General features: G+C 39.0%; 1 protein-coding gene across 2 annotated transcripts in view; it reads right to left on the reverse strand.

Annotated features, from left to right (window-relative positions):
- The window catches only part of LOC150086167 (uncharacterized), a 204,897-nt gene that overhangs the window by 141,048 nt on the left and 44,456 nt on the right, over positions 1 to 19,393 (reverse strand). For both annotated transcript variants that reach the window (XM_090374428.1, XM_090374427.1), the window contains exons 3-4: positions 15,710 to 15,855; positions 14,950 to 15,081 (exon numbers count right to left, since the gene is read on the reverse strand). In XM_090374428.1, the coding sequence (XP_090230554.1) occupies positions 14,950 to 15,081; positions 15,710 to 15,855 (278 nt within the window). The remainder of the gene's footprint in view (positions 1 to 14,949; positions 15,082 to 15,709; positions 15,856 to 19,393) is intronic.

Genomic DNA, 19,393 nt, shown 5'->3' on the forward strand with positions numbered 1-19,393 from the left:
CCAACTTTGCAATTCAGACTACACATTTAAGTAGTACGCCTTCTCCAGACACCCCCATATTTAAACAGATACATAACAGAAAAAGAGCAATTAGTGTTGCTTGTTGTTCCATGGGACCAATTTCCATTAATCTACAGGTTCGATGTGATTTTCCCACCATTCGACTGGTCTACATTTGTTGTTACAGGGTTTTAGGCGCATCAACAACTTAGGTCATATTGCGCCGTATATAATATCTGTAAATTGTATGGGTTCTGTAGTCGAAAAACTCGGGTTTTTCGAGTCGATAAACCCGAGTTTCTGTGAAAAACAATCGAGTTACCCTAGGCTGAGACCGCCTAACTCTGCCACGTTGATAAAAATTCCTAGCATCATTTACGGGATTCGACCTTCGATCTTTTACAGCCGGTGTGAGAAGAACAGCGATTCTGCTAACTGTGCTACCCACGAGGGCTGGTCTACATTAATTTTGTTATCAAAAGACTATGGGCTGCAGCTCTATGTATTGAAGGAACATTTACAAGGTTTGTCCATGGTTCTTCGCAACTCTATACTCAGATTCCCTATTGCAGGGGTCCAGGGGTGGTTCATTACTTCACATTATGGGGCACTCGGCCATACAGGTAGCCATAAATGTTTACCCCCCCCCCCCAAGTTTAAAACAAACGTGTTACAAAATGTAGTTAGTTTCACATTGAATTTTGAAAATATCCGTTCAGTAATATTCGATTTTTGTGTATTGCTTTCTTATGTTTTATGTATCCTCCTCATTACTTAACAATATTATTATAACAATACAATAAGAACGTTATCGGTGTGTTACGTAATATTTGTCGGATTTTCGTATTTAATTACTAAATGTAATTAAATAAAAGAAAAACATTAAATAAAAAAAATCCTGTAAACAATGAATTTAATTTTTGATAGCAAAAATTAAATTAGATTTCGACAAATGGATAATTAGTATTAAGGAATTTGGTGGTAAAAAAAGTAGTTTCATATTAGGGCCACCAGAAAACTAGTTCATCTGTCCATATGTAATAAGTCCTTTGCGTGTCCTCTGGTCTAGTTGCCTGTTTTGCTGGATGAAGATGAAAAACCCAAGTTTCTAGGGAGGAAAAAAAAGCTTGCCATATTCTCCAGAGACAGACTAATTCTGGCCACGGAATGAAAAAATTCATAAAAGTTCCTCGCGTCATTGATAACATTAGAATCCGGGTCTTTTACATCGTGTTGAGAGAACTGTGATTACAACCACTGTGCCACACGTTCAACCTTTTTTTGGCTCCTAGCAAAAAAAAAAAAAAAAAAATGGAAGCCCCTGCTCCCTGACAAATAAGCCATCTCAAGGCGCCCAGTGATTCAGTATCTTACGCCTACCCTGTCGTTTCTTGGACTCGGATGTTCCCACATGGCATTCAATCATCCCTCTCTAAAAGTATATGTTAGCTCTTTCATATTCTCACTTCCCGCTGTACGGCTTTGAAATAAACTACAGGATAACCGCTAATTATCTTTCTAGGCCAAAATATTTGCATATTTCGTAGTCACACACAATTTTCTACAGTCGAGGGCGGGGGAGGGAGAGAAGAATGTCTTATAACTTTTGGTAGGACAGTGTTTTTAAAATTAGTAAAGCACAATCCAGAAAAAAATAGTACATTTACCATAACGATTCGGCTGTTATGTCATAATATTTGACCAACAGGGACATCAGACCTTTTTTTTTTTTTTTTTTCCTGAAAACTCTCAACTCTGTTCAAAGGAGTGGTCAGGTTCATTAATGATCCTTCTCTGACAAATCCACTCCACTTGTTGCACAGATAGTAAGCGTGTTCAAGCAAGCCCATTTCTATAGGCACTTTTATACTGAATTAACATTGTAATGACATTTCTTCTAAGAGGGTCAGAGCAGGTGCATCAAGAATTCACTGATACCCCAAATATAAAGTAACTGAACCAACTTTTCATCCTTAACATAAAGAGGGTTATTTAAGATTTCCAGTATTCCGCTGATGCACAGCAACAGAACAGCATTGTTTTTAATAATTTTTTGTGTTTGGGATTTCCACAAAAATATAATAAAATAAAAATAAAATAAATAATAATAAAATAGCAAACCTTTATACAACCGGAGATGATACTTCGCTGCAACACATTTAAATGACACAGTGAAGCCAATACTTTATGAAATGATAAACTAGAAAAAAACAGAAAACGAGAGAGAGAGAGAGAGAGAGAGAGAGAGAGAGAGAGAGAGAGAGAGAGAGAGAGAGAGAGAGGAAAATCGATGGCTTTGCAAGTTGAATCAAGGACAATTAGTCTTTAAGGGCCGTTCAGAGGCATATTATGCCCTACCCCTAACCTATAATGGCGGATGCAATAACTCCGGACATTTATACTTTCCTCAATATTTTCAACCTCCAAATCAACTCCCTAAAGTCGGCACAAATAATTTATAGCCTAAAGGGTAGCCCAACAACGTTGGAGCCTGTGCTTAACGGCTCCTATGTTCCAAGTGTTCAAACGCACAAAGGTCTGGAGGTCGTTTTCGACTCCAAACTATCTTTCAACGATCACGTAAACCTCATACAGCCGAGGCTGAATTCACTACGCTGGGTCGCCAAACAACAGCTGCTCGACACCACCGATCCACATTTGGTAAAAAGATATATCGTATCAAGCCTATACCCGACAATACTGTATCCAACATTAAAAGGACATTCTCTGTCGAATTCTGGCTTCTAAAATTGGCTAACACCAAACGTCACCTTCCCCCAGCTGTCACATCAACGCAGTTCGCAGGCTCCAATCCTACATCGGAGAAAGAAGGCTGCTGTTCACCATCAAGATGGCCACCGGTAAAATTACAGAGCAGAACTTCTGAGATCACTGCGCTTGGCGCATCATTCCTCCCTCTTATCTCTGGTCATCAGCACAGCTGCTAGTAAACCATACCGGCAGATTCCTGCCAAGGCAAATGCTGCCCACACTGCATGGGATCGACGGTGACCTCCAAGAAGTGGTCAACAATAAAAAATACAGGAAGGGAATCCTCGTCGAACTGTGCTTTGTTGCCTTCCAATAATCTGGATTTATGTAACATATGTGTTTTTCTCATGTGTACCGCTTTTGTAAATATGTATTGTAAACCCCTAGCACCACCCTGCCGTGACGGGACTAATTGTATGTATATCATGCTGCAATTAAAGATTCTATATCTATTCTATTTAAATAGCTGTTCATGGTGATTGCTGGTTCCTAGGCTGATCAGCAACTCAGGCCATATTAAGCCATTGTATATTACGTTTATATGACGTATCTGCTTACGGGCCGATTTGCATGTTGTGTGGGATGGAAAACCCGGAATACCTCACAGGGATAATCTGTCCTCTCCGCCTGAGCTAGTTACAATCTCAATTGCAGAAGCCATTAGAATTTTCTCCAGTCTATGAGGGGAATTGAATCTAGACCTCTCCAAAGGTGCAATAAGTGGCAAAACCACTAAGGTATCGTGGAGGATGTTCTTCATAGATGGCAGGGACAGAAAATATTTACACAAGAGCTCATTATCTTAATTATTCTTAATGTGCATGGGTTCCGCCGAGAATAAGTAATAATAGTTTTCTCCATAGGTGAAGCGTTACTTATTCGAGATAGTGCAATACCATGAAAACTTGTTGTGAAGGTATTCACAATATGAAATATAATTAAAACGATGCATTAAACCTACCTTGGTAGTATAATGATGTGTGCTTGCATTAACACATGCATAAGTAAACTCCAACATACTCGAGGCTTCAGTCAAGAAATGTCTTTTAGATCTCATTATTCATTGTGGTCATTAGAGTATCTCATGGATGGAGATGTGTACGGTCATGGACAGTGATTCAAGCCCCATTAAACCACTACAAATATTCGTGTGTGTGTGGCGATCAAAGAAAATAAGTAAGGTGGAAATGACGTACTGTACTTCCAATTTGACATAGACATCTATAGTCACAGCATTTCTATTTTACTCATCTTTTTTGATCGCTATTCAAAACACAAGAAAGAAACATTCGTGGTTGGAGGAAAATGAAGTTGTAAAATTCTTCTAATGAGCAGACACCATCTGAAATATGTGCAATTTTCTGAACCTTCCTCCATAGATTAAACCCATCTATTTCAGGTAAGCTTTTTGAGTACTTCGTTCATATATGTGCTGAGTCAAAACCCTTCTAACTATGCTCTCCTCTATATCCATTTCTACAATCTCCATCCACGTCCGCTTTGGTCGTCCCCGACATTGCTTGCCATAAACACAAAAATCCAGGATCCATTTACTAGTTCATCTGGTCTTCCTCTCTCCACATATCAAAATCATATCAGTCTACGATATTTTAATTTATCCACAACTGGTGCAATCCCTAGAATTCTAACACACGTATTTCTCACTTTCTTCAGTCTGGTAACTCCTTTCATCCATCTTAACATTTGCATTTCTGCTACATAAAAACTTTGTTATTGCTGTCTCTATTTTAATGCCTAGAAATCTGAACCATGTTACATAACAGGCCTCATCTCGCATTCGTCCAACTTAATTTACAGGCTAATTGGAAGTCGAAGGATGCAAAACATCCCACTCGCATATTCCTACTTCAACTGTTCCCCAAAAATCCTGTCGATCAGATCCTCATCAATATTGCCATCATGTTCCAAAACTGGGTCCAGATATTCAACTGATTTCTCCTTCTTTACCTCCTGCTCTCCTATATTTTCTAAGATAAGTCTTATCTATTCCCATCACCACAATTACATTTCAAGTATTCAGTATTTCCATACTAGTCCTAAATTCATTCGCTTCCAATAGCTTTCTTCAATCCTCTAGTCTTCCTTTCCCCTTCTCTTGATTGATCAATCAGTACTACGTCAGCAAATATCATATGTCACTGAATGTTCCTTACACTGTGGCATATGTCACTGAATGTTCCTTTTCAACTAAAATGGCATATCTCTCTAAAATTGCTGACAAGAGGAGAAGATTTAGGGGAGAGCTCAGATGTAACCCAACCCTCGCTAAAAATTCATGTTTACATGTTGATGTTGTAATAGGGTTTCAGGAACATCAGTGACTAAGGCCATTTTGCTCCGTATATACTCTGTAAATTGGGTGAGTTCTGTGGTAGATCTTCTGTTTTCTGGACGAAAAACCCCAGTTTCCGGGAGAAAACCCCACGATAACCTCCTCTGAGACTGACGAACTCAGCCACATTGTGAAAAAGGCCCATAAAAATTCCTCATGTCATCGACGGGACTCGAACTCAGGTCTTTGTCACCCGGTGTTGGGAGGATGACGAATCTACCAACTGTGTTACCCACTAAGGCAATTAATCAGTCCCTCCACACTGCTTATTCTAGCAACTGTACCCTCGTAAATACGACGATCGTCCAATAAATTGTTTTTAATCAATTAAACAGATGCAGGATATGCTCTGACCCAGTCGTCTGGCCATTACAATTTGGCCTTTGTCAAATTCCCTAAGTCCGCTGCCTTTCCCAGTACAAGAGTAACACTGATTAACGGAGCTAAGTACCGGGTGTTTTTTATACCGTGTCCCGACCCGCGCACGCGCCGTAGTTCACCTGCAGTTGCTTCGATTTGCATTACGACTCGCTGGTCATAATGTTTTGGCTCATCAGTGTATATTAGTTAAGTTAAATTATGGAAAAAATTCTATTTTTAATGTTAACACCAATGACATTTTGTTGAAAGCAATCAAATTATCATAGGGCTATTTGACAGAAATATCTTAAGGTTTAGAATCGAAACCATTAGCATGATACAGTACTGTATACATTTATGAAGCGTATATTAGGCAGCGTATGATCTGATTTTTTTTTTCTTTCAAAATATATTTTGATATTAACGAAAATAATCACGATTTATTCATACATAATGTTGATTATTTTACAAGGCGTAGAAATTAGCTCCCTCCAGAGCAGAAATCTCCTTTCCCTGCTCTAAGGTCGGGCACTGCCCCTTCACTTGAAAACATGGCCACTCGCCAATGAGAGGATAACTGTAGGAACAGCGCAGCTCGGTGGTGGCGCCACATTGCATATAAATAATTATACTTCTCATAAAGTAAGTATTGTTTATTTATAGTGCAACATCAGGACGGCTCAGTGCAATAAAACGTCAATCTGAAAGATCAATGCCCGCTTCTAGAACTTTATGTCCTTTTTACTTACATGCAATGCATTTTGTCTGAAAATGGATTAAAGTCCACCACTCAGATAAATGAGGTTTTTATTGAAAAGAAGCTGCTTATTAACTCACCTCACAGAGAATGCGGCTTGGTGCATACAATAAATATATAAAATAAGAGACTGAGCCATTCTAAGCCTCATGTTGGTTGCAGATCTAAACTGGTGTCCAAAAGTTCAGTTAACCATTTTTTAAATATTTTTAATAGACGTTTTTCTTGTTATCTCAACCTTTGTGGTTCAGACTGTTTTTTTGCGAGAGCTTCTTTTTCTGTCAGCATTATACATTGAATGGTCATTTTATTAGGAAAAGAAACCCACCTAATAAATAGTAGGCCTCTCCCATAGCCCTTAGAAACAGCCTGGATTCGTCGTGGCATGGGTTACATAACGTACCCAAAGCGTGCCAAAGAAATCTGGTCATGCATACTCAACTGCTGCCACAGGTGCGGTAAAACTGAATGGCTAAGCATCTCTACTCACAGCTTATTTAAATCAACACAGTAGTTGTTGTAGTAGGATTTTGGGAGCATCAGCGACTAAGGCCATATTGCTCCGTGTATACTGTCTGTAAATTGCGTGTTCTGTAGTCGATTTTCTGTTTTCTGGACGAAAAACCCGAGTTTCCGGGAGAAAAAAACCATGCTGTACTCGCGTGAGACCGATTATTATCATTATTAATAATAATCGGTTTTTATTATTAGCCATTTGGTGCAAGGACGCCTGAGGCTTATACTGCACCAGCCAAAAAAAAAATTCTCAGTTACCCTGAGAGAGAGAGAGAGAGAGTCAAAAGTAGAAGGAATCACTAAGAAAGAGAAGAATGATGATATCCAGCTCAGAACCCTGGGTGTGCCAAGCCCATACTCACCAGATGTGAGCCCCTGGGGATATCTCATCCACATTGTGAAAAGGCCATAAAAATTCCTCACTCATCGACGGGATTCGAACTCGTCTTTTCCACCCGGTGTGGGGAGGACGGCGATCCTACAAACTGTGCTACCCACGGGGAAATCAACACAGAACTGGTCAACTGATTGAGATCTGTTGAGTGGAGAGGCCACTGCAGTAATCTGAATATACACACTCATGTTCCTGGAACCAGTTCTGTACAACTCTGGCTTTATGACACGGCGCATTAACCTGTTGGAAGACCGATTCGCAGATGGATACACTGAAGATATAAGAGGATACGTCTGGTAGGAAACAATTTCTAGATAAACTGTGGCATCCAGATGTTGCTTCTCTGGTATTTAAGGAAGTGGACTGGCAGTGTGGACCAAGAAAACATTCAACAGCACAACTAATTTGCATCGTTGACTACATCTCACCCGGCGGGATGAGTACGAGAACTCATGATATTTTCGACCACAGGTCCTCCGATCAGCGTGAAGCAGCAGCAACCGTGATTCGTTAGACCTGCAACGTTTTTCTAATCCTGAACTATGCAGTGCTGGTGTTCCTGGACCTACTGTAATTATAACTTCTTGTTTTTTTTGTTTTTTATTTGCCGAAAGGAGCAGAACCCTGTTAGGTCGATGGCCAATACACCATCAGTGGCAAGGTATAACATATTATGAGTTCTAAAATGCCTCTCTAGTTACTATTGTTGAATTAGGTTATTTCAAATTTAACCAGAAAAAAAAAATTTAGGGTTACCCGAGAATTACCTCATCAATCGTGTGTATTATGTCTTAAATTGCCTGTGTACTTTTGTCGGTTTGCTGGACAAAACACCCGAGTTTCTTGGTGGGGGGGGGGGGGTAACCATGCCTGAGACTGACTAATTCAGCCACGGAGTAAAAAAAACTCATAAGTCTTCTTGTCATTGGCGGAATTCGAACTCGGACCTTTTCCGCCCGGTGTGGGGAAGACAATGATTATAACCACTGTGCTACTGCGAAGACGTGATCAATTGGACACCATACCCTAGACATAATCCTACATCAAAACCCCAGCAGGGTTGCAGTTTCCGAGATAATCATTTCACCGTGCCTGGCGCCTACTACCACACCACTTTAAAAGTCACTTAAGCCATTTTTGTCTGCCCATTCTCATCCAGAATTGCATACGTACAGCATCCCTAAGTAGCCATCAGTATAGCACACCTGGCCCGTCTCCTAGTGGCTAAGTAACAGCCTTCCAAGTGATCGCTCGCTCCCTGGTTAGGAAGTGATTAGTCACACAATACTAATGCACGAAAAATTAACACAACACTCATGACTGGCTTGGCTAAGGACAGCTTCTTCTGAGTAACATCGCAGTGGATATGCGCGGAACCATCAGAGCTGCCTAGACAGAAACACAACACAAGTCGCGACGTACCTGTCTACTGTACATCGTAGTCAAACGCTTGGTTCTGTTAAGAAGGACGCTCCATTTCATGGAAACGGTAGGTGTACCTAATAAAGAGTAGCTCCTCTTTATTAGGTACGCCTACCGTGTACCTACTGTCACCGACGGGACTCGAACTCGTCTTTTCCGCCCAGTGTGAGGAGGATGGCGATTCTACTAACGAGGGCAGTGTGGGAACAGATGACGGTTGAGTGTGCCCATACGCCTCACTTCCCGTTCCAAAACATCCCATAGGTGTTCAACTGGATTAAGGTCAGGCAAATTTGGAAGCCAATGAAGATGGGTAATATCTTCACTGTGTACCTCGAACCACTCGAGTATAGTGCGGGCCCGATGAAACGGCACATTAACGTTTTGGAAGATCCCAGTTCTGTCAGGATAAAAATGCAATATGGCATGGCGCACATGGGCTCCTAAAAGCTGCCGGTAGACCTCATCAGTGAAACGTTGGCCCGTACGCACCAGGGGTTCTAGTCCTTGCAGCAAAACAGGCCACCTATTAAGCAACCACCGCCACCTGCCTGGATAGTGGGCACTATGCATGATGGGTCCATGCACCTTGTGTTTGTTGTGCCACACAAAGGCTTCGGTCGGCGGGTTGTATCAAGTATTTGAACTCATCGGACCAGCAACTCGTTTCCAGTCCTCCAGTGTCCAATCAGCGTGTTGTTGACACCACAGCATTCGCTGTCGACAGCGGTGAGGAGAGGGTCTCCTGAGTCGTCTGCCGCGGAACCCCATATCTGAGTGTGCAGCACATCGTCATTTTAAATATTGTTCTTGCATTCCCCAGTGATTTGCCGTTGAGCTCGTATAACGCCCTGCAGTCTGAGATCACCGCGATCATCCACCTTGCGCAACCCTTTACAGTTCTGTCAGTGTGAGATGATTTAACCTGTTCGACACCATTCTTTGTACACTTTATTCACGGTGGACCGTGAGCAAATGACAAGACGTGCCGTTTTCGATAGGGAAGCACTCGACGCAAGAATTCCCACAATTATGCCCTTTTTGAAATCCGTTATACCTTTACTACGTCCCATAACTGCTACTTTATCACTTTGACTTGCACGACCAGATTCAAATTACCACTGCTCTAACGTACGAAGCTGTTCATCTTTTTATACTGCGAGCTATTCGTCGTAGTCTATTAGGGATGCGGTGGTCATAATTCAGTGATCACTGAGCGTATGCAGGACCATAGCCTTCCAGGGTGACAAGTGGATATAATCACACCCGCTAGAAAATGCTCGGGTCCAAACCTCGTCAATGACACGAGGAACTTCTATAAGCTTTTTTTCACAATGTGACTGATTTAGTCGGTCTCTGGTGAGGATTGCAAGGTTTTCCTCCCGGAAACTAGGATTGTACATCCAACAAACCGATCGAAGAACACCTGCAATTTACAGACAAAATATACTAACGCCTCGTGGCTTAGTTTCTTTGGCGATTAACACAAACACACACAACAAAGGGGGGCCCAGTTCGAGTCTATCTCAATGAGTGGGGGAGAATTGTGGTTCCATCTCTGCAAATTTAAATGTTTTCTTTAAGTAAACTTTGATATCAACACCACCGAGGTGGTGTTGATATCAAATTTTAAATGTAAAATTTTTAGAAAAGCTTTATTACTGAAAATATTTTTCTTATAATCAAGGTACCTTTCACTATTTCTACAATACTCCTTGCAAGACAATGAGTCCCATTTTTCGATGGGGTGGATAAATACATTGTGATTCAGAGCCGCGCATACCTCCGAAGTCTATCAGCATGTTGCGGTTATTTTAAGTTTGTTGCTATGGTTACGGAGAACAATGACGTGTTTAGAAGCCTTCGTTAGACGTATCTCCCACACTCTTTGGAATATTTTCCCAGAGGGCGTAGAGATGTGTAAGAGATTTGGAGTAGCGGTGACGTCAGCACAGAGAAATTTAATACTGCACATAACAGCGAGATCGAAACGATTTGCATATTCATACAAATTCTCTTTATCTCCTTGTAAATATGATTGTATCGCTTCCTGAAACAGGGAACATTGTGAGAAGTTTAACGTATAATTTGATCAACAAATTGCAAGCGGCAACCTTGTATGGTATTCATCGGTGAAAGATCATCCACCCCCGCTATCCGTTTTGGTTTGTAAATACAATTACTGAGAGGAGATGTTGTTTGTGTAGACATCTCACTTGGGTTCTTAATGAAAAATGTCAATCTTGTTTGCTTCCACTTAAAACTTAACTTCTAAAATATTTTATCTTCCACAGGTCAAACAGTTTATATACATATATACATCCCACACTGCTCAAAGAGCTAAACCATCTCAGATAAATATTTACTGGACACATTTGGACATATTTATGTTCTCAGAACACAAACTATGCTTCGAATCACACTGAGGAAAAGTCCGCCCAGGTCATCATAATTCGAACATCGTAAGGTACAGTCAGATATCACCTACACCAGTGGTTTTCAACCGGGGTGCCACAACAACATTCCAGGGGTACCACGTAATTTGGGTTTAAGTTACTTAAACTTATTATTATATTTTAATTTATAAGTTTATTTCATTATAAAAAGGTGTACAGTATCTTTTTAATTTTGTGGTGATCTATAATTGATGTTTACTTAGTACCCTCTGTATAAAGAATAAAATTATATACTGTATATATATATAATTTGTATTATGAAATGTAATTTTTATAATTATATTATTGTAATAAATATCATATAACATATATATTTTTTAATATATATATATATATATACAGGGAGAGAGAATCGGATCTAACGAGCAGAAAATTGAGTAGGGGTGCCGCAAATTAAAATAAATTACTTGGGGGTGCCGTTATTAAAAAAAGGTTGAAAACCACTGACCTACACCGTAGTTTAATATAATTAAAGTCCATGGTTACACACTTCTATAACCAATGAATCATTTTCACTTACTAGTTACGTGAACTTAGTAATGGCAAAGTGTTGCAAAGAAGCAGAATACATATCGTCAGACAATAAATAAAAAAAAACAGTACGACACGCTTCAGCCCATCCATTCTAATAATTTGTCCATTCGTCTCTTAAATCAACAAGGTGAGGGTATTGGCCTACCGAAGACCTCACCCTGCTGGTACAATCTCATAAGCTCCATTGCTAATTTTCCATCTCTTCTTGAGCAAACACCTTTCACTGTATCCCGCTTGAACTTTCGCCATCAAACTTATATCTCGCTGTCACTAAGATAATGCCTAATTTCAAACTTCCAGAGTTCGCAGATACCTCTTCCTATCACCGAATTTGCATCCACAATTCTTGTCCTCTGTAACCTTTCAGGTAAACCGACATCCGTCTTGAAATTAGGCTTCCGGACCAGTATTCAAAATGTGGTCTGAATGCTGAATGACCAGATCACAGTCTGAATAATAACAGTAGAGTCAGATAATTTTCTCATTTCTACTGACAAATTATCTATATATCACCGATTTCCTAGCAGTCTCACTACACTGTTGAGATAACTCCTACCGGTATTACAATCCCTAGGCCCGTTTGTAATAAATCATTAGTTCGTTATGAAAAATACATTCGTCACCATACCAAGTTTTGAGCATGGTAAAAACTTCGTCCGGTTTCAGATTTTTTGTTCAGACGGTTTTCCATATTTTTTCCATTTAGACATGACACTGAATAAACAAGTATTGCCGAGCCTATTAAATAATAGTTACCCCTCCAACCGATGATAACTATAGTTCAGAGATTACTAAACTTTTATACGTTGAGTCCCCTTAAAATGTTTCATAAAATTTTATGAAAAATTCAAGTGTAAATAAACAGATTTGACATAAAACTTGGCTACGAATACACATACTTTTATAAATTTATATACAGGGTGTCTCAAAAATATTGGTACAAACGTTTAGGGAAGGTAGGTAACATCTAAAGGAATGTGAATCTCATAGGAACCCATAATCGGAAACGTCACGGGAAAGTAGTAGCAGAGGCACAAGAAGCAGAAATGACACAAGACAGTAATTACTGGCAAACCTTTATTTGACATAATATTAACAATGGAGTACGAGATGGATGCATTTCATGATGTTACAACAGATGCTCGAAGGTTCCACCATGAGACGCGATGCATGTGTGACACCGATGCAGCATGGATTGGTGGACACAGTCGAACACACCTGGAGTTTCTTTGACAGTAGCAGTAGCGCAGACGAGTCTCGCCACGGGATCCATTTCCGTCTCCACAGGCGATTCATACACGATAGATTTGAGGGCCCCCCACAGAAAGAAATCAAGGCTCGATATATCAAGTGGACCCAGTCAATGGGTCCACCACGGCCAATCCATCGACGCCCAAAACGCCTGTTCAAATGGTCACGAACACACCTTCCATAATCGGCAGGCGCCCTGTCATTTTGAAACCCAATGTTGCGTCTCACATTTGCTATAACATCGTCAAGTAACCCTAGTAGAACTTGTTCAAGAAAGATCCGATATTTAGCGGAGTTCATGCAGGATGGTAACAGGTATGGGCCGACTAAGCAGTCACCGACCATACTTACCCACACATTTACTGCAAAGCGATGTTGTGGGGCGCAATGGGGGCGCACACCGTGTGGATTGTCATGAGCTCACAAATGAGCATTGTGCTGATTGAATTAGCCTTCCCGAGTGAAATAAGCCTCATCCGTGAACAAAACATAGGCTGGAAAATTGAAGTCTTGAACACTTTCTTGGAGAAACCACTGCGCAAAAGCCACACGTGCAGGATGATCTTGGGAGAGCAGTAACTGAATCCTTTGGAGATGAAAGGGGTGTAAGGAATCGTCGTGCCAGACACGCTGTACACTGCAACGAGACACTCCTAAGGCAGAGGCAACGGCACGTGTGCTGGTAGTAGGATTATTCTGGACGGCATTCAACACACTTTCTTCCATGGCGGGAGTTCGCGTCGAACGTGGTCTGCCCGCACTACTCCTGTTACCACTAAATGACCCATAATTGCACAAATTTTGATGCACACGCGCAAACAAACGGTAGTCCGGCACGTCTGTCTGGGAAGCATTCTCCATAAATTCGTTGAGCAGCTCGTCCATTGCCCTCTGCTAATCCATACACTAGGTACATGTCTGACAGCTCACAGTTCATATATCGATGCATACTCTTCGTGCGGTGACTATTGCTTGAATGAGTAAACCAGAAATTTCCCCTCTCGCGAACTGATAAACAACGCCGTGTACCAACTTACGGTGATGTTTCCGGTTATGGGTTCCTGTGCGATTCACATTCCTTTAGATGTTACCTACCTCCCCTAAACGTTTGTACCAATATTTTTGAGACTCCTTGTATACTTCAATACATTTAATCTCAAAGAAATAAAATACGAATAATATAAATAAATAAACGCTTTGTACTTGGATTAGTGGGATAGTTTGTCCGTATCTCATTAAAAAAGTATTTCATGAAATCAACAAGTTCTCACCCCCCCCCCCCCAAAAAAAAAAAAAAAAAAACAAGTTATCCCCAGAGGTTCACTTGGTTTGGGCACACTTTGGAACCTCTGCCATTGCTTCTTCACATCACTATGTAGGACTCTAATAATAATAATAAATCGACTTCATATCCTGTATGTAAAATAGATCCGTTTGCTAATTTCGGAAATTTCCATAACAGCTAAATACATAAAGTTATTTGCCTTTTTATTTGATTATTTTGGATTTTATGGTATGTTTTGATTCATCTATTCATCTTTAAATTGTTATTACTCATACTTTATTATATTATCGTTTTCACTCTATAATATTTGCTGAAATAAATAGATAAATAAATAAACACAACGCATACATTGATGAGGACATAAAGCGGTCAGAACCTGAGTAAACCTGCGAAACTTGTGACGTCTATACTGTTTTATAAACAAAAATAATAATAATATAAAATTTTTATCGTCGCTTAATATCTTGAATATTTAGATTATAATAGAATAGACAAATAGGAAAAAAAAGAAAGAAAAAGGGACCAACTGAAGATGGCCAATTGATCATAAACTGGAATTATCCACCATTCCAAACTGGAATTATCCACCATTCCAATCCAATAATCGAATATACAAATAGTGATTTAATCAAAGCACTGTAATTTAATCAAACATTGATTTAATTAAAGCACTGTGATTTGATCAAATCACTGTTCGGCTATTTGCTGATAAGTTACCATCCGTTGTGTTTCTTCTGCAGTTTATCTTTCCTGACACCAATAAAGAAGTTTTTTATACGCTCACCAATAAATCGCATACCAGAGAAGCACAATAAAATTATATTCTTTTATATATATAAAACTTCTTACCTTGGAGAAGGTGTGCTATCTGAAAATCCACAACTTGTTTCTATATCCACGCTGACAGCCGAGTCCAGACTATGGTATTTTCGCGCCCTGCTGTGCTGGCGTTCTGAACTTCTACTGAACACCACATGTTGCCTACATTTGGAATAGACATGCGCAAACTAAGTATCTCAGCACCACCTACTGGAGAATGCAGATGCATTCTCTCTTATTTATCTGAATTAAAATTTAATTAAATTAAATATATTTTATTTAAATATTAACTTAAATATATTATGAATTAAATATAAAATTATATTAAAATATATTTTTAAATTTAATGCATACCTTTGAATTTTACGATGCTTTAACCGATTTGAAAATTATTAAAAAAAATTTAACGGGATTTCAATTAACTTTAAAATTCAACCAATGCTTTAATATGATCAGATTAATTATTAATAGGCGCGTACATTATTTCTGATATAATCACAAAATTCCATAAGTGGGAAGCTAAATACGAGTTCGCAGATCTTTATGAACTTTGATAAAGACATTAGCGAAATATAAACAGAAGGAATAAAAATTCAATATTATTTTAAGACACGGTATCATAGAGATAATTCCTCCTTTTCTTAACTAATATTATTTCACGGAATATTAGATATTTTCGTTTTACGCAGCACTTTCCAGAAATCAAAGCAACACTGTCCTTGCACCTGAAGATATTTATTAGTTAAGTTAACGCCACGACACAAAGAATCGATATAAAATCATGCCTTACCGTGTTAGCGGTTTCTTCTTTTTCAGGCACACCTTGCAACAAACCATGACGACCACAGCTAACATTAAACCCCCTGCAACCCCTGCCAGCAAGACATAGATGGTGATATGTTTATCGGGCACGGAAGTCTGGGCCGCGGCTTGCGGCTGTAAGAAAAAATAATCAAATGCTGAATGCCAATAAAGGTAAACAAGATTAAATGTACTATTATCTTTGCAAATTATCGACGATAACATGGAGCACAGAAAATGCGACAGATTTGATCATTAACTGTTGAAGCAAGAATATCAGAAAAAGAAATGTGCTGCCATCTATCGACAATTTATAGTATTGACATATTTATATCAACTTTAATTATAATGCTCTTATTCTTTGCATTTGAATAAGGGAATATTCTACACATAATTCCACACACATGCATATTATAAGCAAATAATTAAACTGGTTACAGCGATATAAAGGGTGTGTGTGTGTAGGGGGAGGAATTCCCTACCATTCTTAGATGAATATACAGCAATATAACTAATAAAATAATTGAGAAGTATCTGAATTACTGAATTAATTTTAAAAAAATATAGATTAGACAGAATCTTTTAAATTTAAAAAACTAATACTAGGAAAAACTAGCAATTCTTTGGCAATTTAGACATAAGTATTAAAAATATGTTTAGAAAATGTATCATATTCATCAGATGTTCCAAATGACCTAGTTCATTTTTTTCTTTGGTGATCGACGGAAGGCTGACTTTTTAAGTTTTGTATTGTGTGTGTGTGTATGTAATATAATTTATAATTTTAAGAAAAACTTGTTTTTAAATTTAATTAATTTTCAGTACCACCTGAACGCCTTTGCATGTTGACTAGAAATTTATAGAACAGTGAATAATCAACTTACACAGTTTTCACAGTATTTTCGATGATGCTACAAATGTATCCCTGAAATTTGCAACATACAAATAAACATATTTATAGTTATTTTCGAATAAAATATGCATTGTCTTTCAAACGTATTGGAACGCCTCCCCGACTCCCATGGAAAGTAATGGTGAATTCCAGAAATCCCATGACAGGTAGATGACAGTACTAGTGAAAAGTATGATATATAAAAAACATATACATTCAATGACAATGTACATCCAAGTGTACCCTTATATTTTTAGTCATATTTGTACAAAGTGTGGAGCCAATTTGATTGTTGTGCGGGCTGAAAATCCCGGAATGACTCACGAGAGAAACCCTACTCCTTCCGCCTGAAATCAGCAATTACAGCCTCAATCGACCAAGATTTAAAAAAATTCCTCCAGTCGTCTACGAAAATTGAACGCCAGAGGACCCAAGAAGGGAAACAGCAGACAGAGTGGGATACCCAAAATCAACCTTTGGAAACATCACCAATGGAAGGCATGAGTTAATACGCCTATTTATTCCAAGCCGAGTAGACCAACATTAATTATTCTCAGAGCACATCGACAGTTGAAACTTATAGTGAGAGGAAATCGAAAATCCTTAACAAGCTCTTGCAAAACAGCCGAAAGAAATTGGATAAATGGACCTATTCTCATACGAAGTGCTTTTCCCATCAGGAAAAACACTTCGTACCAAAATAAGTTACCATGTTGTGCAGCTACTGGTAAGCTGAAGTAATGCATCATCGCCTATCCTCGTTCAGGAAACAGAAGCATTAAAATTACAGCAATAGAAGAATGTAATGTTGGGTGATGAATCAATCTACTCAGTCCAAGAAAGGGATGGACGCACCCGAGTGTGGTGAACGATCAAAGAACAATTTCATCCAGATTGGATTATACCAAAAAGGAAATTTGGTGACAGTATTAGTGCGATTGTGTGGGTTGGATTTGCGTGGTTTGGGCTTGATCCACAGGTTTTATTCGAACTTTCACAAAGTAGGTAGGGCAGAAATGTTCAGAACGACAATACAATTATTTCTTTTGTCGTTCTGAACGTTTCTGCCCTACCTACTTTGTGAAAATTCTTTGGAGAGGGGTCCATACTTGTACGTTCAAGCGGAACGTTGTCATGCAAAAAACATTACATAGCAAAGTCAGCACAATAGGGAACGAGGAAAATAATGTAGTAAATTTGCTATTTTCTGGATCCAACTGAACACCCATTTAAAGAGCGCTCATATTAGTGAGGGGCATAATCGATGTCCATATGAAAAATGGCTTAGAAAGGTGCACAGTGCAAAACTTGGCAGCTAGACATCTTGCAGAGGAACTGATTTAGCTGCATAAGACCCTGAATGGGATCGGTAAGTTTGTTTGTTTGTTGTAGATTTAGGCGCATCAGCGACTTAGGCCATATCGCACCGTATATAATATGTCTGTAAACTGCATGTGTTCGTACGAATTGTTCGATTTGCTGTTTGATGAACAAAAAACCCGAGTTTCCAGGCGAAAAACTATGCTACCCTCGCCTGAAACTACAAAGCCATATTGTGAAAAAATGACCCAAAAAAAAATTTCTCGCGTCATTGACGGCATTAGAACTGAGGTCTTTTCCATCCGCTGTTGGGGGATGACAATTCACCAACTGTGCTACCGCGAGAACGCGATCGGTAAGATATACATTTTTTTTATTAACATGCAGAAAAAGTCGGCATCCTTGCATCATTTAGTCTTTTGCATACTAGTACCTTTGGGGTGTTTGGAACAATAATTGAGGGCCAGTACATGACGACCTGGTTCAAGGGGAGAAGTGGAGCAAGATTCCAGCATCCATCCACCTTTTTTTATAAAAACTTATAGACAATGTCCCTGAGAAAGTTCATGAGTATCATTGACACTCATGAAAGTTACACAAGTGATTAAAATTTTCCTTTTCGTAACCAGATTTTTTACCCTTTTCATTTAGTGTCCCAGTCATAGTGAATGGGTAATGCAGATGTTCCCATCGCAATTCGGATGGAAGACATTGTTTCCCCCCTTCCCTTATGTTTTTACATTTCCTGATTTGCTTCTAAGAGCACGATTTTGTTGGATCATTTCCATTTCATAAAAATGCGAAAAATTCTAACGGTGTATTTTGATTCAGAGCTTTTTCTAGGAAAAGAATTTGTAGAGAACATCCAAAAGTTCTGAAATATAAGCATCGTTTCGTAGCTTTTAAGGAAAAATATAATTCCCCTTAACCGTGATGGTGTTAGAATTTTAATCTCATGCATTATTCAGCTAGAGATGTGTTTCCTTTACTGTTTATGCTTTATGTTTTTGTTTGTTTGTTTATTTGGAATTATGATTACTCAAAAGAAAAAAACCAACAACAACAAAAAACATACGGATATATCGATATGTCGTTAGATGGCAGCACTATCTTGCAGTTTTTTTTTTTTTTTTTTTTTGTCTCTCAGTACATTTGAAGCATATACTGTATGGATACTACTGTTCTTCCCAAATACGGTCCAGAGTGTATAAAAAGAATAATGACCTAAAAATTAGATTTTAATATTCTACACACCTCGTTAGGCCTGCAAAAATATGTTATTCTACCAAAAGCGATCGGAAACCATCAGCTTTGGCAAAAACAGGAATTTTAAAGAACAAATTAATAAAGTGGAGGCCAGTCGTTCGTCCCAATAACAGCATCGATCCCTGGTGGAATATTTTTGATCAGTCCGTTGGCGAAGACAGCCGGAATCAGTGTCCATTTCTTCTTCAGTGTCAC

Source organism: Mastigoproctus giganteus, chromosome 5 (genome assembly GCF_048544385.1).
Source record: "Mastigoproctus giganteus isolate SK-2022 chromosome 5, ASM4854438v1, whole genome shotgun sequence".
Classification (NCBI taxonomy): Eukaryota; Metazoa; Arthropoda; class Arachnida; order Uropygi; family Thelyphonidae; genus Mastigoproctus; species Mastigoproctus giganteus.